Source organism: Gopherus evgoodei, chromosome 7 (assembly GCF_007399415.2).
Source record: "Gopherus evgoodei ecotype Sinaloan lineage chromosome 7, rGopEvg1_v1.p, whole genome shotgun sequence".
Classification (NCBI taxonomy): domain Eukaryota; kingdom Metazoa; phylum Chordata; order Testudines; family Testudinidae; genus Gopherus; species Gopherus evgoodei.
Window position 1 is genome coordinate 109,849,420 of NC_044328.1, and position 21,149 is coordinate 109,870,568.

General features: G+C 47.4%; 1 protein-coding gene across 1 annotated transcript in view; it reads left to right on the plus strand.

The window, feature by feature from the left end:
- The window catches only part of LOC115654583, a 115,097-nt gene that overhangs the window by 89,675 nt on the left and 4,273 nt on the right, over window positions 1-21,149 (plus strand). The window contains exons 33-34 of the mRNA XM_030569017.1: window positions 1,025-1,099; window positions 7,201-7,420. Of these exons, the coding sequence (XP_030424877.1) occupies window positions 1,025-1,099; window positions 7,201-7,420 (295 nt within the window). The remainder of the gene's footprint in view (window positions 1-1,024; window positions 1,100-7,200; window positions 7,421-21,149) is intronic.

Consider the following 21,149-nt stretch of genomic DNA (forward strand, 5'->3'; position numbering starts at 1 on the left):
TAGCTCAGCAAACAGGTGCTTGGGATGGCCAAGGGGAAGGGGCATCATGTCGGGCTCTTCAGTGGTGGGTCTCTCAGTCCCTCTTGGAGGGAAGGACCTGCCGCCGAAGTGCCGCTGAAGAAGAAAGCGGAGGTGGAGCTACCGCCAAATTGCCACCGATTGCGATCATAGCTTTTTTTTTTCCCCGCCGCTTGGGGCGGCAAAAACCCTGGAGCCAGCCCTGATGATTACAGGGCTAGCTACATCTCTCTGAATGCACCTCCACAAGTTCCCACCAGATGAGCCTCAAGCTGTCAGTTTTTGTGGGGTGAAACCCCGTGATTCTCCCTTTCTTACACCAAGACCTCAGTTGCAGACCTCTGTGTGCTAACTATGATTACCCTCACAGGCCAGAGTTAGTTTCAGTATCTGCACTTCTGTGAGAAGGGGCATCCTGTGACCAGTCAGCCTCTTCAAAATAAAATATCATTTATTCTTAACAGTAGGAAAACCACACAGCATAGAAGAACAGGGAAACCTATGTATCTAATGCTTACTTTCCCCCCTGATGTGAGCCAGGTAGGCCTACCTTCTTCAGACTTCCTCCACAGAGCCTCTCTTTGTGTCAGCCTCTTTCTCTGACAACTGGTCCCCCTTTCTCTTCAAAGAGGGACTTTTTAACTGTTTTGTCTCCTTCTGGCCTTAGTCTGCCAGCCCTAGGAGGCCGGCCCTTCCCTAATTAACAGCCCAGCCATTGTTTTCTTAATGATCCTTGAGGCATTTTTCTCAGAGATATCTTACCTCTAGTCATTATCTCATTGCCTGCTTGCGTTTCCTAACAACCCCTTTTAACTTAGCTCCATATAGTTGACAACAACTGCCCTTTCCACAACTGGATAATCATAGAGCATGAATAAATGAATACAGAGTGCCCACCTCCTCCAAGCATAGTACCTACAGTATTCGCATTTAGAAAGATTGACGTGTACCTTTACCTTAATATCAATCACTTGGAGATGACTCTGTCTTCTGTTTTTCTTTTAAGGAGGTACATCTTGGTGAATGCTGAGACTCCTTCAATATCCTCAACCCCGCCTGTAAGCAGCCCACTGGAAGACAGGTTACTGAGTGTCCGATTCCCCAAACAAAAAGAAAGGATGCGTCAAACTCTGCCCCACAGTGTGCACAAGCAGTCTCAGCCTCCTGCAGCAATGCGACACCCTCTCGCCTTATGAAGGCATTTCCAGGAGTGGCTAACACCATAATAAGACCACTTGTTTAGTCCTGCAGATCACATTTTGTAATGTGGTATTTTTTTCAAGCTATATTGTTATCTGTTTACTTTCTGTAATCTTGTATTAATACTCCATCGTTGATACTCATTAGCACCAAAGTGAATATTCAATGAGCAATAATAGCCAAAGGGGATAGCATTTCCTAGGTAGGCTGAGAACCAGGGAGTAGGGTTATGGAAAACTTTTATGCCAAAATCCAACTTTTCTGGTTTCATTACCAGAGCTACGCTCCCACTAATGTGCACTGACCTCAAGAACATTTCATGTGAACCTGGGACTGGGTTGGGCCTCCCAACAAACTTCATACCACTCTCCCTTAACCTATAGCCATCTTTAGTAGGGAGTGGGCCTTTACTCCCCCAACAAATGTCTTTGAGGAGGAGCTAGATGGTCCTCTCTTCCCACCAGCTGTCATCCGAGAAGCTGGCAAGCAGGCTTGCTGTGCTTCCCAATACCAAAAAGACTTCTGAAGGATGCCAGGGAGCCCTACACTACCCACCATCTGAGACCTGAGGTGACTCAGTTGGCCCAGAACTACTTGACAGGGTTTGCCTCTATCTAAAGATCTTGGGAAGGGGAGAGTGGCCCAGAACTCACCATGTGGAGACTGTAGAAGGCTGGTAATGTCCACTAGCTTTTGCCCCCTCTTTGAAGACATCTGAAGTAAAATTTCCGTGTGGAGAGCCAGGGTGAACCCAACACTGAGAGCTGCAAAACAGATGAACTGAAATTCACCCCCAACCCCAAATTGTTTTTTTTCATTGAAGCCAACAGGTTTTATGTAGTCCTGCCTGAGAACTCAAGCCCTCAATGCAACCATCCATTAATTACCAGAAACTACCCAAGTCAGAGATCCAATCACTCCAGTAAACTGTTAAAGTAATAAATGAAGGGAATAGAAAATATCAAAGGTTTCACCCTGGTTTTGTCTTTCATTTTCACAATCAGCTTTTATTTCTTTACAGTATCAGCCTTTTCATACCAGCTAATTATGCTACAGTAGTGAACAGACAAGCAGGATTGGTTCTAATCATTAGGCTAAGCCAGAGGTAGGGAACCTATGGCATGGGCGCCGAAGCAGCACGCGAGCTGATTTTCAGTGGCTCTCACACTGCCCAGCTCCTGGCCACCAGTCTGGGGGGCTCTGCATTTTAATTTAATTTTAAATGAAGCTTCTTAAACATTTAAAAACCTTATTTACTTTACATACAACAATAGTTTTGTTATATATTACAGACTTAGAGACCTTATAAAAACATTAACATGTATTACTGGCACGCGAAACCTTAAATTAGAGTGAATAAATGAAGACTCAGCACACCACTTGTTAAAGGTTGCCGACCCCTGGGCTAAGCTAACCATGTTATGTCTGTTACTCTCCAAGAGTTCTGCTAAATCAGGGCTCCTGCAAAAGGGGATTACAAGTTCAATTATTTCCACCAGTTCCCATGTATTCTACTATGTCGTGGATCCCAATTACAACACCATGATCCCTGACAGAGTTAAAACATGGTTTGATCTTGCAGTGTAGCCCGGATCAAACTGTTTTACTTGTGTGCCCAAGTCATGATATAGCACTGGACTTTAGCAGGGCTGTAGCACAGTTCAGAAACATGTTTAAAACATGGTTTGGTACTGTATACTCTACAAGCCAGTACAGTCCCCCGTGTCAGGGAACAAACAAATGAATTACTATAGGATAGGACCATAGATTAGTCCATTTAGTAGGTGTCAGAGATCCACAGGATCAGTGCTATGTCCCCAACTTCGGACAGTGTTTTGGAGGAACCCCTTTGATTTTCCAGACCCCCAAGGGGTCTCACTTTCCCTTCAGCATAAACCACGCTGCATCTCAAGATTGAACCTCTGGGGCCTCAGAACTCTTGCTTCACACCTGAGCTCTGTTCAGTGAGTCCAACTGAGATAGATTGGTGGAGACCTGTACACTATTCAGAGGTTAATGCTCTTCACCCAATATTTGCAGGGACACTCAAACAGTGTTTCCAGAATAGTAGGTAGGGGTTGTTAGTCAACTGGAACACAGCATAGGAAGTCCTTAAGTTAACAGAAACATGAAGGGTAAATCACAGGCCATTCTGGTCATTCCAGAGCAAGCCACTTGCAAGCTGTAGTGAACTCCTTTTTCTGGCACTCTGTCTTTCTCTTTGACTTCCTTCCTTAGCCGGTTCCCAGGTGAGAGAGCTCCAAGCTTCTTCCAGAAGCCAGCTCTTATCCCTCCACCTCAGACCTCAGTCCTTCGTTCTCCAGCTGGAGGTATCTGCTCAGCTTCCCTGCTGAGAGGCAGGGACATCCTCCACCGTCAGGGTTGTTTGCAAGGTGTCAATGTCCTGGTGCTTGGGTTTGCCATTGTTTTTTTTGATTTTCCATTGATATAATTCAGCAAAGGCTGGTCCTTTTTAATGACCCATTCAGATTACAGAGACAGCTAGGCAATGTGCACACAACTGTCTCTTAGATCTGGTCTGCCTTACAAATGTTCATTGGTATAACTGCATTGCTCAGGGCTGTGAAAAATCCACACCTCTGAGCAATGCAGTCATACCGACCTGACTCCCAGTGCAGACAGCTCTGTGTCCATTAGAGGGCTTCTTCCTTCAACACCTTGACTGCAGTGCTGCAGAGGTGCAGTTGGGACGCTGCTGTGAGTGTTGCCAAGCCCTCAGCCTGGCCTGAGATCAAACTTAGTCCTTTACCCAACTGGGTAACCGTGAAAAGTATAGAGGAAACTGAGGCACACATAAGATTCAAAAAAAATCTTACCAAAAATGCTCACTTCATTACAGTAGGTAAGGTATAATGTGATTTTCCAATATGGTTATAGGATGCTTCTGAGAAGAAAATCTATCTAGAACCCAGCTATGTTTACATACAGTTGCTTCTACAACAGATTCAGCAGTGGTATGGACAGGGCCTTGGTGTTTGAAAGAAGGTGATCAGAATGTGGTTTAATGAGGCTATGAGCCAAGGTTACGATAACTAGCCCTATGATAGAGGGTTTTGAAAGAGAGACTTATTCTAAGCAACGAACCAGGGCTGGCTCCAAAACCAGCAAAGTGTTACCGAAAATGTTGGGTCCGCCTAGCTGAGAGCCGATGACAGCCAGACAGGGATAAGGAAAGGTTGCTTTATTCTGCAGAAGAAAGGAGAGTTTTGTACTTTGGTACAAAAAACTTTACTTTATATAAAAAACAAGATTTTTTTATACACACTTACATACAGGCTTTAGTTGTGTTAGCATTTGATTGGTGGTTAGCAAACCCTGCACTTTTGCAATTTGCTTAGCAAAAACCAGCTTTGGACCAGCTTCAACTGCCTCAAGACTGATAAGGAAAGACAGTTAAAAAGTTCAGGCTACTCTGTCCGTGAGGCGTTTAATTTCTCCTGATGATTGCCAGCTATTATAAGGCTACTAGCTGTTATGGGGGGCTGCTAACTGTCACAAAAGGAAGCAGGTGTTTGGGGCGGCTAATGAAAAGGGGCGGCACGTCCGGGTCTTTGACGGCAATTTGGCAGCAGGTCCCTCGGTCCCTCTCGGAGGGAAGGACTGGCTGCTGAATTGCCGCCGAAGAATGAAGCAGTGCAGTAGAACTGCCGCTGAAGTGCCGCTAATCACGGCTTTATCTTCGCCTTTTGGTGCGGCAAAAAAGCTGGAGCCGGCTGTGCAAGGAACTATAGTGAAAATTAATCCATAGCTACCAGCAGGGCATTGAGTGGCAGGTTCTCACATCTCTCAAGATTCACTACATACTTGGCTGCACCTGTCTTGCCATAACAAGCCATAAACTTCCAGTCTCTATGGTATTAGGTTGCCTGGCAACAGTGCCTCTTCTCTGAATCCAGTCTTCTTATACTGAGTCATTAAAACCTTTTTGGTTTTTATCTATGCAGCATCAAGTATTCCCTTTACTAAGCATAATGACAATTGCCACTGCAGGCCCTTTTCTCTGTTTGGATTGCCTCATCTCTCTGCTAATGCACAGAGTTGGCTGCAGGAAGTTCTGCTGCATGTCTGATCAGAGCTCCATTTTCATGTCTGGTTTTCTTTTGCTTTCACTGACAATGTGCAGAATGTGAAAATGGGTCCCTGAGCCTGATAAAGGCATGTGGATTTCTGAATCGCCATTGCTTTGGTAAAGCACTTCCTTTGGGGCAGTTGTTTTGCACGTGGGAGGTGCTTGGCTGGCAGTTCAAGACCATGACCCTTCAGGACAGCAGAACCATTTAACCCAGAGAGCAGCTGGAAATTCTCACTTCTTAATTAATTTTAGATTTTATATTGTGAAGTGTATTTATTGCTCATAAAACTGAAGGCCCCAGACTATGGCTAAAGCCAGCTGCAGTGTGGCAGGGTGTGTACCCCATGCAGCTATTGTGATGCACCATATTCTTGATTTGCTCCACCTCCTGATTTTCCAATTGCAAGCTGTTGCACAGCTCTGCCAGTGAACTGGAGACTGCAGCATGCTTTCATATTCATTTCTGGGCACCACCATCTCTGCTGTGTTTCCCAATCCCTATCTGTGCATTACCTTCGGTTCCAGCCCCAGGCCCTAAACAGCTCTACCAATCCGCCTCAGCATCCCTATTACTCCATTCCTGTGCCCTCTGCCCAGGGGCGGCTCTAGGCATTTTGCCACCCCATGCATGGCAGGCAGGCTGCCTTTGGCGGCTTGCCTGTGGAGGGTCCACTGGTCCCGTGGCTTCGGCGGGAGGTCCCCTGAACCCGTGGGACCAGCGGATCCTCCACAGGCAAGCCGCCGAAGGCAGCCTGCCTGCCGCCCTCATGGCGACTGGCAGAGCGCCCCCCGCTGCTTGCCGCCCCAAGCACGCGCTTGGCGTGCTGGAGCCTGGAGCTGCCCCGTCTCTGCCTCCACACACAAAGCACCTCTCTTCTGAACCTACGAGCCCCCTGCTATTCCAGTCCTGCTGTCTTTGCTGAGACTGAGTATCAGGACACCATTCATTTAACCTTTATTATGCATTATGAAATGCTTTAAAATTATACTCTCTCTATCTGAGGGGGCCTTGCAGAATGCATGTGTATAGCTAAAAATCACAGAGTAAAAGCTATCAGAAGGGTTAAAAGTTCAGTTCAGAGATCCATGTTTATGCAACAGAGGTTGAGATCACTAACATCTAAATCCATATGCGGCAATGCATTTCCTGAGTTTCATACACTGCTTTGCATGTTAGTAACGTCTATCTGGCTGCCTTTCTAACGTGCCCACCAGAGTGCCTTGACACCATGTGTATTATAGTTGGCACAGGTAGCACTAGCTATAGGTGAAGTTTTCCAGCACTTCCCATTATAAGAATCCATCTTTAGTTGATTATAACTCTGCCAAACTTTAATCACTTGGTCTGAAATTTTCCATGCTGAGTGTCTACCTCAGGTTGAAATTTTTGGAAAATTTCAGCAAAAATGGTTCAGCCATTTCTGAGAACAAGTTTAGGGGGAAATATGTTGCTTTGCCCATGTTAATGAATTAGTTGTAAGAAATTGTTTTAGAAGCTCTAGTGCCTCCAGGCTTTGGATCAGGGACTTGAAACGTGGCAGGGGTGGGGGTCTTCCTGGTGTTAGGGTTGCACCTTTTGATGTTCCCATGAAAAAGTGCCCAAATTTGGCCTCTGAAAAATCACAGTTTGCACATGCTCAATAGAGACTTATTAGAGTTTGGCAGCCAAATTAAATTAACGTTCCATATACACTGGGCATCTTCCATCCCGGAGCTGCAACAACCACGCAGGACTTTCCCTGCAATTGCTGCTCTTAGCTGCTGTGATGCTGGGCAACAGAACTGAGAGTAGAGAGTCTCCTGTGCTGTCAATGATCTCCCTTTTACAAGCTATATCGCTAGCTTCACCTATAATTAAGAATATCACTATAGCATTTCTCTCTATCCAGGTATTTCTATGGCACCAATCACCAGAGCATCAGAATGACATCTTTGTGTGTGGAGAGGGTTCAGACTCTCTTTCTTTGCTTGAAGCTGCTTTCCAGGGGATGGTCACTGTGGATGGTTTTCTTCCAGCGAAAAGTTGTTGAGCCATTTTGCAGCCGGCAACGTTGTGGGCAGTCTGTGCAGGAGTTTCATCCATTGAGTGGGAACCCAAAGCTCTGGTGGGTAAGTAAAGGAGGAAATGATTTTTTCCCCAAATATTTTGTTTAATGTAATTTAAAATCATCAGTGTGAGGCCTGATCCTGGGGAACGTGGGAATTCAAACCTGTTATGGGAGCCAGTGGGAGCTTTCCCTGCCAGCAGTCTGCAAGCTTAGCTGCATTTTTCTTTTATTGATATGGGATCTCCAACAGGTGTGTTGTTTTTAAAGCATTTCAGTTCTCCAGCACGAGTCCCCTATCTATCTGCTTTCTACCGTACTAATTGTCTCTGCAGCTGGAGTGGACAGAAAGCTTTTCTAACTAGGCCTGAGTGCAGCCCGATCCGCTTAACTGCAGGAAAACAAAAACATTTTGCAAAGTGCCATGCTTCTTTTGCAGCCTGATTTGTACCCAAATATTACTGATTTTCCTATTAATTTCATTTGGTGATCCCTAGTTCTTGTGTTATGAGAAGGAGTAAATAACACTTCCTTATTTACTTTCTCCATACTAGTCATGATTTTATAGACCTCTATCATATCATATCATACCTGTTAGTCATTTCTTTTCCAAGCTGAAAAGTTCCAGTCTTATTAATCTCTCCTCATATGGCAGCCATTCCATACCCTTAATCATTTTTGTTGCCCTTCTCTGTACTTTTCCCCCCAGTGTATCTTTTTTGAGATTGAGTGACCAGAACTTCACACAGTATTCAAGATGTGAGTGTACCATGGATGTATATAGTGGCATTAAGATATTTCTGCCTTATTTTCTATCCCTTTCCTAATGATTCCTAACACTCTGTTCACTCTTTTGACTGCCATTGGACGCTGATCAGATGTTTTCAGAGAACTAACCATGTTGACTCCAAGATCTTTCTCTTGAGTGGTAACAGCTAATTTAAACCTCATCATTTTGTATGCGTAGCTGGAATTATGTTTTCCAAGATGCATTACTTTGCATTTATCAACACTGAATTTCATCTGCCATTTTGTCGCCCAGTTATCCAGTTTTGTGAGATCCCTTTGTAACTCTTCGTGGTCTACTTTGGACTTACCTAACTTGAGTAATTTTGTATCCTCTGCAACCTTTGCCACCTCTCTGTTTACCCCTTTTCCCAGATCCTTTTAATATGTTGAACAGCACTGGCCCCAGTACAGATCCTTGGAGGACCCCGCTATTTACCTCTCTTCACTGTGAAAACTAACCATTTATTCCTTCCCTTTGTTTCCTATCTTTTAACCAGTTACTGATCCATGAGGGGACCTTCCCTTTTATCCCATGACTGCTTAGTTTGCTTAGTGTTAGATGAGGGAACTTGTCAAAGGCTTTCTGAAAGTCCAAGTACACTATATCCACTGGATCACCCTTGTTCACATGCTTGTTGACACCCTCAAAGAATTCTAATTGATTTCCCTTTACAGAAGCCATGTTGACTCTTCCCCAACATATCACATTCATCTCGATGGCCGATAATCCTGTTCCTTGCTATAGTTTCAATCAATTTGCCGGGTACTGTAGTTAGGCTTATCAGCCTGTACTCAGGATTGCCTCTTGGGCCTTAATCTAAACCAACGATTCTCAAACTTCATTACACCATGACCCCCTTCTGGCAACAAAAATTACTACACGACTTCAGGAGAGAGGAACTGAAGCTTGAACTTGCCTGACACCCTGAGTTGGGGGGCCCAAAGCCCAAGCCACACCGCCCCAGACAGGGGGGGAGAGGGGGCAAGCCAAAGGGCTCCAGCCCCAGGCAGGGGCCTGTAACCTGAGCCCTGCACTCGGGCTTCGGCTTCAGCCCCAGGCAGTGGGACACAGGGTTCAGCTTTGGCCCCGGGCCCAGCAAATCTAATGCCATTCCTGGCGACCCTATTATAATCTAAGCAATAGGTTACATACCACAGTTAGTAGTTCTGTGATTTCAGCTATGAGTTCCACCAGAACTCTTGAATGAATACCATCTGGTCCTGGTGACTTATTACTGTTAAATGTATCAGTTTGTTCCAAAACCTCCTCTACTGACACCTCAATCTGGGCCAGTTCACCCGATGTGTCACCAAAAAGAACGGCTCAGTTGTGGGACTCTCTCTTACGTCCTCTGCACTGAAGACAAGTGCAAAGAATCCACTTAGCTTCTCTGCAATGGCCTTATCTTCCGTGAGTGCTCCTTTAGCCCCTGGGTCATTGAGTGGCTGCATGTACCATTGCAATCTCCATATTTAAAGGACGGGTTTGTTACACTGCCAGTGGCTTGGCATGCTAAGGAGACAAGGCGCTCACAGGCACTTAAACGACATGGGGCAGCAACTTGAGTTGTTCTGTAGTTGACCCACAGGCAAGGGAGATATGCTGTGGAAGATGGGTCAGTCTGCTGGTAGCTTTGAGGAGCAGGGGCAGCTCTGGACATTTTGCCACCCCAAGCACGGAGGGTCCGCTGGTCCTGCTGCTTCGGCGAACCTCTCCCGCAGGTGTGTCTGCGGGAGGTCCGCTGAAGCCGTGGGACCAGCGGACCTTCCGCAGGCAAGCCGCCGAAGGCACCCTGCAGCAACCAGCAGAGCATCCCCCCGCGGCTTGCCGCCCCAGGCATGCATTTGGAGTGCTGGTGCCTGGAGCCGCCCCTGTTGAGGTGTAGAATATGGGGCAATAAGGGAGGATTCACCCTCTCCCACAAAAGTACTGGGTAGGTTCTATGAATGTGTTTTCCATCCCCATGAAAAGCCCAACCTAAGTCTCTGTGGCTGGGGGTCAGTGGCCATGACAGTGGAGCAAAGATCATTCTGGATCTCTACTCTGATTAAGAGAGGGCTCTGGAGCTGCTGACTCACCCCTGTATCTCTGCACTCACACTATGGTCAGTGGGATTTCCACAGTACTCCTCTACTTATCCACTTAATGCAGGGAGGGCGGGGGGTGGAGACGATTCGGGCGGCCATTCTCAGAGTCAGATGGTTTGGGTGGGTCTTTCATCTGTTAAATCTGTTGTTTCAGTCTCTCCCTTTTGTATCCAGAATCACTGAAGATGGATACACACATGACAGGGAAGAGAGCTGCAGGGAATAGAGCAGTTGGGAAAACACAATACACTGGTAGACTTAGGGTATGGCTACACTTACAGTTTTGCAGCGCTGGTAGTTACAGCTGTGTTAGTACAGCTGTGTAGGGCCAGCGCTGCAGAGTGGCCACACTTACAGCACTTGCAGCACTGTTGGGAGTGGTGCATTGTGGGCAGCTATCCCACAGAGCACCTCATCCCATTTTGGTGCTGTGGCTTGTGGGAAGGGGAAGGAAATGTGCGAGTCTTTCCGCTTCCTGTTCCAACGCCCCGTGGTGCTTTGCTACACATTCCGAGCAGTTTGGTGGCATTGTGATTCTGCAGCGTGATTTCTGCAGTTTTTGTTATAAATGGAGCCTGAGCTGCTGAGGACCTTGCTGATGAATGTTGCCAGCACATCACGCATGGCAGTGGAGCTATTCCTTCAGCTGCAAAGTGAGAGTGACAGTGACAGTGAAGAGTCAGACGATGATATTGAATTGCCTGACGGTGAAGACACTAAATTGCTTGTGGCAGCAACAGACGTGCTCAGCACCGTGGAACGGCGCCTTTGGGCTCGGGAAACCAGCACTGAGTGGTGGGATCACATCGTCCTGCAATCTTGGGATGACGAGCAGTGGCTGCAGAACTTTCGGATGAGAAAAGCCACTTTCATGGCACTGTGTGCTGAGCTCGCCCCTACCCTGCGGCGCAGGGACACGAGATTGAGAGCTGCCCTGCCAGTGGAGAAGCGGGTGGCTATTGCAATCTGGAAGCTGGCAACTCCAGACTGCTTCCGATCGGTGGCGAACCAGTTTGGAGTGGGAAAGTCCACCGTTGGAATGGTGCTGATGCAAGTTTGCACAGCCATTAATCGCACCCTACTAAGAACAACTGTGACTCTTGGGAACATGCAGGACATTGTGGATGGCTTTGCAGAAATGGGTTTCCCTAACTATGGAGGGGCAATAGATGGGACGCATATTCCTATTCTGTCACCACCCCACCTGGCATCAGAGTACGTTAATCGCAAGGAGTATTTCTCCGTGGTTCTGCAAGCACTTGTGGATCACCGTGGGCGTTTCACTGACATTTACTCAGGATGGCCTGGAAAGGTGCACGATGCATGCATCTTTCGGAACAGTTCCCTGTTCAGGAGGCTGAGGGCCGGGACTTTTTTCCCAGACCGCAAGATAACAGTAGGGGACGTCGAAATGCCCACTGTGATCCTTGGAGACCCTGCTTACCCCTTAATGCCCTGGCTCATGAAACCATATACAGGGAAGCTTGACAGGAGCAAGGACCGGTTCAACAACAGGCTGAGCCGGTGCAGAATGACTGTGGAGTGTGCTTTTGTCCGTTTGAAAGCCCGCTGGAGGTGTCTTTATGGGAAGCTAGATTTGGGGGAAAGCAGCATCTCCGCTGTTATATCCGCGTGCTGTACCCTCCATAATATTTGTGAAGGGAAGGGTGAAAGATTCAGTGAGGAATGGACCTCCGAGGTTCGACGCCTAGAGGATGAGTTTGCTCAGCCAGAGAGCAGGGCTAATAGGGAGGCCCAGGAAAGGGCTTCAAGGATTAGGGATGCTTTAAGGGAGCAATTTGATGCTGAGAGCCAACAGTAATGTTTGGTGCATTTGATGTGCTTTGCTGTACCTTGGGGCACAATATTTACCACTTCCAGCAATAATATAACGTAGTGAAAAAGAAAAAAAATCCTTTATTCAACATACAGTACATAAAAGGCAAGGGGGTCGGGGTGGTGGACTGTACATTCACAGGTTTGAATGTGTCCTATTTTGATCACTATTCAATGTCTGCTGCACTTCAGGATTACTATGCTGCAGGGTAATGGGGGTGGAGTGAACAGGGTAAGAATTATAGTTATCAGGGCTGGTAGGTGATCGTACACGTGTCGGGGGCAGCTGGGGATAATAAGAAACTGGCTGCTGGAGAAAGTTGTTTTGTGGAAATACTGGGGAACAAGAAAGAGGGCTTTGGGAGGGCTGTGGGTTACAACGGTACATATTTGTCTGCATGGCTACGAGAGACTCGAAAGACTCAGTTTGGCGAGCCAGGAGGCTTATCATCTGCTTTGTGGTTTTTTTGGCAGACAATTCCTTTCTCCTGCTTTCTGTTTGCCTCCATTCATGTACACTCTGTCTCCATTCATACATTTTCTCTCTCCATTCCTGTGTCTTCCTACTTTCTCTGTTGTAGTGACTCATAACTGATTTGATCAATTCCTCTTTTGATTTTCTGGGATTTCGTCTCAAGTTCTGCAATCTACGTGAGGCCGGTGATCTGGCTGCATTAGTCAAGGTCGCTAGAAAAAAGAGAGATAGAACCATGTAATACACAGAGGCTACATTGTTTATTATCACACAGTGAAGGACTTTTTAGACTTTTGGTGGCATCCTTCTCACATACCTCACATAACACAGAGAGGGCAGGGAAGCTAAAGTCACGGCGAGCAATGGGGTGAGTGGTTTTCCCCCGAGTTCCCCTTGGGAGTGGGAATTGACTGATGGGTCACTGGGATTTATCTGCAATGGGTACAGGAGGTAGCTGGTATCCTGAACAGAGGACAGTAGTGAACAGGAAGGTGGTGAGCTGCTGGGCCGGGGGGGAGGGAGGGGTTTGGGCTTTGGTACGCATTCACGCCGTCTTGCTGGTGGGGGGGGGGAACGCACCGCGGTGCTGGATGCCTGCTTGGAGGGGGGTGCATAACACTGGAGCACACCGCGGGGCTAGCTACGTGCTTGGAGGGGGGGTGCATAACACCGGAGCACACCGCGGGGCTAGCTACGTGCTTGGAGGGGGGTACATAACACCGGAGCACACCGCGGTGCTGGATGCCTGCTTGGAGGGGGGTGCATAACACCGGAGCACACCGCGGGGCTAGCTACGTGCTTGGAGGGGGGTGCATAACACCGGAGCACACCGCGGGGCTAGCTACGTGCTGGGAGGGGGGTGAGGAACACCGGAGTGCCCCGCGGTGCTAGATGCCTGCTGGGAGGGGGGTGCATAACACCGGAGCACACCGCGTGGCTGGCTACATGCTTGGAGGGGGGGTAAACAACAGAGCGCAATGGGCTGGGGAAACGCGAACCTGGCGCCCTGCACTCATGTATCCCTAAATTCTCACCAGGGTTTCCTACTGCCAGACATATCACTGCTGCGTGTTACCTGGGAAGAGAGGGAGGGTCTTCTACAGCAATGTGGATACCGCCCTGGCCCCTATGCAGCTTGCCTGTGTGCAGCCATGGTCCCCCCACCCCTCGCTGCACAGTGGATCGGACAAGTTAGCCTGACCGGGACAAGGACCACGGTGGCTCTCCCGATCAACTTGAGAAAGCAAATTGCAAATGCTCTTGCTGCAACTTTTCAAGAGATTACCGAGGCAGATTACAGAGACGTGATAGAGCAAATCAATGGGCTATTCCACGTTTAGGCATGCATGCAGGCAGCCATAACCCAAACCCTCCTCTCCCAAAACATAAAAATCTGCTTACCCCGAGCACGATCCTCAGTTTCTTCCTCACCATCAACTTCCTGCTGCTGCGACTGGCTAGCCTCCTCCTGGCTTGAGAAGAGCTCCTGGCTGCATGCCTCCTGGGACTCCGGGGTGTCTCCCTCCACGCCAGTAGCCTCACTGTCGGCTTCCTCTACACCCTCCCCCACTTCTCCCTGCTCTGAACTCTCCATCGTGGTCCTCGGATTGGCAGTGGGGTCACATCCAAGTATGGCATCCAGCTCCTGGTAAAAACGGCAGGCTGTGGGGGCAGCTCCTGAGCGGCGATTTCCCTCACGAGCTTTGCAGTAAGCACTCCTCAGCTCTTTTATTTTGACCCTGCACTGCAACGCGTCCCGTTCATGGCCCCTTCTCATCAAGGACTGCGATATCTGCCCATAGGTATCATAATTTCTCCTTCTGGAGCGCAGCTGTGCTTGCACAGCCTCCTCTCCCCAAACACTTATGAGGTCCTGCAGCTCCGCATTGGTCCATGCTTGGGCTCGTTTGGTGCGTGGAGGCATGGTCGCTGATTGATTGATTGAGTAATTGCACTCCACACCTGGCTGAGCATACAGGAAGGGGATTTTTAAAATTCCCGGGGCATTTAAAGGAGGGGTCAGGTGAGCCCAGGACAGTGGAGTTTGCATGATTACCAGAGAGGCTTCTAAGGTATGCTGGGATACCTACTTATGCCACGGAGGTCAATAAAAACGCTGGTGGGTGTCTACACTTGCTGACCAGCGCTGGATCACCAGCGCTGGATCCTCTACACCCGAGGCTCGACCGGGTGTACAGCCAGCGCTGCAACCAGGGAGTTGCAGTGCTGGCCGTGCTGTGCAAGTGTGTACACATCCTAAGTTGCAGCGCTGTAACCCCCTCACCAGCGCTGCAACTCTGTAGTGTAGCCAATGCCTTAGTCATGATCAACCTAATCAGTTACTATCTCTTTACACCTATTTTACATATCACAACCCCCCCCCACACACACACAGAGACATGTGTACATCCCGTCAAGGGGTAACTTTCCCTTGCTCATTGCTAGAATGCTGTGGGATTAAATCCCTGACAGGACCTGAGATCCAGAACCTTATACCTATTCCCAACACTGCAGTTCTAAACAGCTGAATTCAGGGCTGCCCAGAGGTGGGGGCAAGTGGGGCAATTTGCCCGGGGCCCCACAGGGGCCCCTGAAGCAGGGTCCTTCACTCACTCCAGGGGCCCCAGAAAACTCTCGCAGGGCCAGGGCCCCTGGAGCTTCTTCTGCTCCGGGTCTTCGGCGGCGGGAGGTCTTTCCGCTCCGGGACCCGCCGCTGAAGTATCCCAAAGACCTGCAGCGAGGGGTCCTTCCGCCCCGGGACTCACCACTGAAGTGCCGGATCTTCGGTGGCAATTCAGCGGCGGGGAAGACCCCAGGTACCCTGAATTCTTTGGGCGGCCCTGGCTGAATCATGAGAAGCGCTGTCCTCTGGCTGAGCTGTTCCAACTGCGCATCTCTGGTGGAAGTTAAAGAGCACAATGACAATTTTTGCTAAGAGCTGGGCCAGCATGCCTTCTCTAGATAAAATGCTTTCTAATGTCCAAGCCTTTATAGGAGCTAGAGCTGATGGAATCTATCCAGTCATGCTACCTGAAGCGAGCACATAATTTCATGCTATTACCAGGCTATTCCAGCTGGCGACGAGCAGACAGTGCCAGTCCTCCATTGCGCCTGGCCCCGGTGGGCCTGGAGATCAGTGTGTAATCACCCAGAACAGCCACTGAGATACCCTCTCCTGGTGCAGGAAAGGACTTTGTTGTAGTTAACTCCTTCCCCTGACCCACATTCCAGCTAGACAAATATCTGAGGTGCAAGTTAACTCCTCCTCAGCAGTCTCAAAAGGCTTGTAGACACAATCTCCAGGTAGTGACACAAACCAGCAAAACATCAGAGACTTTCAAAGTTGTCTGAATGTCTTTCTTAGCTCTCCATATTGTTCTTGAATATTACGGTCTATTGTGTGTGTGTGTGTGTGCGTGTGCGTAAGTGATAAATTGTATACAAAATTGACATTAAAAGGTTGCAAAGTCAAACACTCAGAAGTTAGGGAATGCCAGAATTAAGGTTGCTTGGGCAAGCTTAATTCATCCCCTTTGTGCCTATGTATTAGAGGTCTTTAATTACATGATTGCATGCTTTAAAAAAAAAATTGGATGGTTTCTTATGGATACAGCAAAAGATGAATCCCTAACACACAGCCCACTTCCCTGCCAGGTTTCAAGATCTTGCTCCAAAGCATGGAGACACTAGAACTTCTCATTGAAATTGTTGTAAAAACTTTTTAATATGGGCAAAACAATTTCCTCCCTCCCACCCCCCGCTTTTGTTTTCAGAAACATGAAACATTTTAGCTGAAACTTTTCAAGGGGGGGGGGGGAAAGCCTGAGGCAAACACCTGGTTTGGAAAATTTCAGCCTAGATAATTACAGTTTGGCAAAGTTATAAACAACTGAAAACAGGATTGGAAAGGTTTGGTCAACTTTAACTATATGTGGTTCTACCAACTCCTCCTAAGAAATACTAGGCTCTTCTTTATTGCATTGTAAATGTACAAAGAAATAAAATACATTTTAGGATAATCTGCTGCTGGGTTTCTGTGAGGAGAACTCCCTTAAGACATGTTATTAACAGATTTCCTTTTCAGCAAATGTGTGTGTATATATAGATAGATTTCCCTGGCCAGACTCTCAGCTGTGTAAATGGGCGTAGTCATGCAGCAGTTTACACCAGCTGAGCATCTGGGTCTTAAATTGTATGTTCTAACCTAACTATTCTGAGCCTCCACATGAATGAATGAAGGAGTCCCACTTTTGGGAGCAAATGCTCTCTCTCTTTTAGTCAGATCCAGCTGGAGCTAAATCATTTCAAAGAACTGTGCTGAAGTCATGTATCATTTAGACAAAGCTCACGGTTTCACCTCAGAGGCCTCTCTTCCTTTTATGGAATCTTTTGACTCAGACAACTATTCTGGGCTTGAAAGAGAGAATTCCCTTGTCCAAACATGCTGAAATCCTGTTAGCTGTGTCAGCTCTGGCAAAGCAGCTGTGCAGATGTTACCTGCTAGCATTGGGCAGGACCAAAATGTTTCAACTCCCTTTCTGTGCTATCCCTGTATTCGAATCCCGCAAGATGCCAACTGCCTTCTTCTGATTCTGGCAGCCATATTAATACAAAACTAGGGTGACCAGATGCCCTGATTTTATAGGGACAGTCCCAATATTTGGAGCTTTGTCTTATATAGGTGCCTATTACCCCCCACCCCCTGTCCTGATTTTTCACACTTGCTGTCTGGTCACACTAAGCTAGACTGGAAACCTTGGAGATTTAAATGTATCTGTATAATAGGTTCAGAAGAGGCAGCAGACAACCCCACACCAGTGTGCTTTGGTTGTGGTGTCCTTAGAGCTGTCATTGTTGCCTCCTAGGGGGTGGCTGGGGTGCTGTAGCACACACCAGCCATTGTTCTGGCAAAGTGCAGTAGATCACTTATTTGCTCCGCAGGACCTGGCTTTGCACCACATAATCCATATTTCTGCTCTGTCCTGTGATGCCCACAGCATGACTGTGGTCAAGAAAAAGAGGCAAGTAGCTGTCACATCAGATGATCATTAGTTAAGGAGACCTCAGATGTGCTTAGTGATAGCTAAATGTTCCCAGGATGTTGGGAATCTGTGTATGGATCTAACAGCAGCTCTAGCAATTTCAAGATCAGGACCTGCAGATGAAGTCTCAGTAATTCTCACAGAGGGGTCCCAGCAAAAAGGCATTAATTCACAAAATGCATTACTATTAATGATACTCTCCAGGATCCAGTCACTGCCCATCAGGTAGGTGATGAAAGTTTGTTGTCAGTGACCCTGAATTCAGATGCAATCATACCTTTATGCTGTTTGCTACAGTAGCATTCCACTCCCCATGGTAATGAGTGGCACCATGGACTTGCTTATTAAGTGTAATTCCTGGATGACAGGTGCTAAAGAAGGAAGGATGCTCCTGTGTTTAATGTACTGATGTGGTCGCAGGAGATCTGTGTTCAAGTAATAGACTCTGCCACAGATTTCCTGTGTAATCTCTTTGTAGCTCAGTTCCCTGAAAATGGGGTATAACATGTCTGTACATTCATTATTTGTGAAGTGCTCTGATAGGAGATAATAGGTTAAATGCCCATAGGTCACAGTGACTATTTCTAAAATAATTATGGTCCAAACCCTGAAAACCTTTGTCAGATAAAACTCCTATCGAAAGGTCAAGGAGAGCAAGGACTGAATATAAATGGAGCAAAGACTTCAGGATCTGGACCTAAGAAAGATCACCAAGGGAAGACTCCTGCTGCCAGCAGAGAACAGGGTGAGGAGGCACTGGATCCTTCCTTGTATAGACTCCTGCTGATGAAAAGAGGGTGCTAGGCTAGAGGAGGAATTCTCACAGCAAAGGTAGGGAGGCAGGTAGCGAGCTTCAACTGGTTGGGCCTAGGCTCCTCACAAAGAGTGCCTAAGCTTCAGATAGGCACCCGAACCAGCTCAAACCTCTGGCCTGGTTTGATTTCCGTCTTTTAGGAGCTTTCTCAGAGTCTGGCTGAAGACTATGGGGGAATGAATTCCTCCAGGAACTAGGGACCATGACAAACCTCACCACCTTCCTCTCCATGTACAAGATGCTTTTTTTTGACATGGACCTCAAATGAGACACTCAACTTCCCACATTTCTTCCCCTGGGGAGAAGATGAGAGAACTAACACGTGACTGTCACATTACCTAATGCATCACTGGAAGGAGCTGAGTAACTATGGTGCCAAGTGCAATGTTAAAACCTAAATAGAATAGAATAAAAACCCTTTCCTGTGGTTCTTAAAGATACATGTCAAGATGACACATATTGGCTGCTTCTGCCCTGCCTGTGCCTTGGCTTTTGTACCTGGGGACATCTTGTCTGTTATGCTATTTTGCAGAAAACAAAGATCTATCTGCGCATGTGCTGATTTCCTAGAAGCTAACAGTGTATTCCAGAGGCAGGCTGGCTTTTGTTTACACTACTGCTATCTAACACTGACATCACTAGACTACCCCATACTAAAGCACACATGGCATCTCTACTTCCTGAGCCAGCTGGATTCTGTTGGGGAAAAATTGCTTTGACAGTGTAACTTATTAAATCACACGCTTACAGTTAAAGATGTCTCTGCTGTCACGTTGCCAGTAGAGAGGCTTATTCAAAAGCAATTTGAGACGTGATCTTTGTGGAAGGCGGGGAGCTGTGACCTGGAATGTAATACAGGAACACGAGGAACTGGGTATGCCACTGAAAATGGAAGCATGGGGGGGCCACTGTCAGTGATGGACACTGTCTGAGAAGTTAGATGGAATAGAACAGGAATGGCATTTTAACGCAGTTCTAGTGTCAAACCCATTCTGATCTGAGTAAGCATGTGTGTGGAGGTGTGTGTTTTGTGTCGCATAGGACACACATGCATGTTCCTGGCTGTGTGTGTGTAATGTGTTTTTTCCTCTTCTGTTTTGACAAATGCGTGCCCACATATTGTGTTTTGTCTGTTTGTGCATTTCTCAACATAATGTGTTCCTCAGTTTGCAACAAAACAAAGTTTAGCTTCCATGATATTATGGACATACTAATGTGACCAGTGGAACAGCCACTTGAATGGCTCTCTGGAACATTCTGGCTTCCACGTGGTCAGAGACAACAGTGGAGCCCTGCTCCAGCAGTTAAGGGAGCAGGTGTAGGGAGGAGCTCCAGACCCCTTCTTCTTGGTTATAGATAAGCATGGTCAGTTCGTTCACCATTATCCACGTGTGTCCTTATTGGATGCTGTCTGTGGTATCCGGACAGGGCGCACCACTTCCTGCTTCCAGCTCCACCAAAGCGACTAAATACAAGTACACCATTTGCATTACAAAAAGTACAGCTGGTTTGATACACGAAGGTTTGGCCTCATGCTACGAGTGCTGTGGCCCAGTTGGATAGCATCAGATACCACAGTGATGGGCATAGTGTAAGAACCTAGATAATCTGGAGCTAGCAGGCACGGAGGCTGACAGGCCTGCTATGGCCATGGTGGGTACAATGGTCCTGGATGTGCTATTGTCTGTGTGGTTATCATGGTGACATACATTCTGGTCCTGGTGTGTGTCACAGTGATGAGTGTACTGGGGCTCTGGGTGTTGAGATGGGGAGATGGCTGTTTTTCTTTGGAAAATGGAGAAGATTATTTTAACCCCAAACCCATACTGATGGGCTTCCCAATGGAGGGCAGTGATATCCTTCTCTTTTGGGGATCACTGAGGATCAGAAGCATCAAGGGGAGGACAGTCTCCCCCAGGTCCTACACAGATAAGAGAGACCCTCTCCTCCCTCTTCCAGGGCTGCCAAAACTTTTAAAATTTGTCCCATGTCCTGAATTATCACACTGTGACTCTAGCTTTGCAATGCTGCTTCAGTGTGTGGTGGTGGAACTGGCTCTGCACTGCATTGTAAGATGATGTTTCAAAGCTCCGAATAAATTCAAGTTATTTTATCCGTCCTACAATTTACAGATCTGGCCCTTTAATATTTCTCCTGCCATGAAGTGTAGAGGTGTGTGGATTGGAGTGTATGCATATAGATGTACCAACCCTCACTCACCCACCTATGTAGGAACTCTGTGTTGGTCATTGGAACTTGCACTGCAACAGCCAACCATGGCGCAGCTGCAACAGAGTGAAACTACCAGTTAGACACTTGCTACAGAGGTCAGGCATTTTACTTGCTCTGAGTGAGTTTTCATGACATAGTGGTAAAGCTCTTGAGCCCTGTCTCACAAGGGTTTACCGGCATGTGGGTATCACATCAAGCCATTTAATATCTATTTATAAGACTCCCTCATCTTGACAGGCACAAAGTGCACTGATGCTTGGATTTCAGCAAGTGGCGCTGTTGCCAGTGCATCGTGAAAGAGGTTTACATTGCCCTAGCTGAGCAAGAATCAAGCAACTTGGTGTGAAATCAAAACATGGTCCTGAAAGGTTGCTTTCCATGACAGCAGGGGGACGGGGCTCTGAGGGACATTGTGGACACATCACTGCAGATCCCTAACCAATTTCAAATACAATGAATGATTGTTTAACCTGCAGTCAGCTCATCCTGGAACCCAGTGTTTAGGCTTCATTTCCCT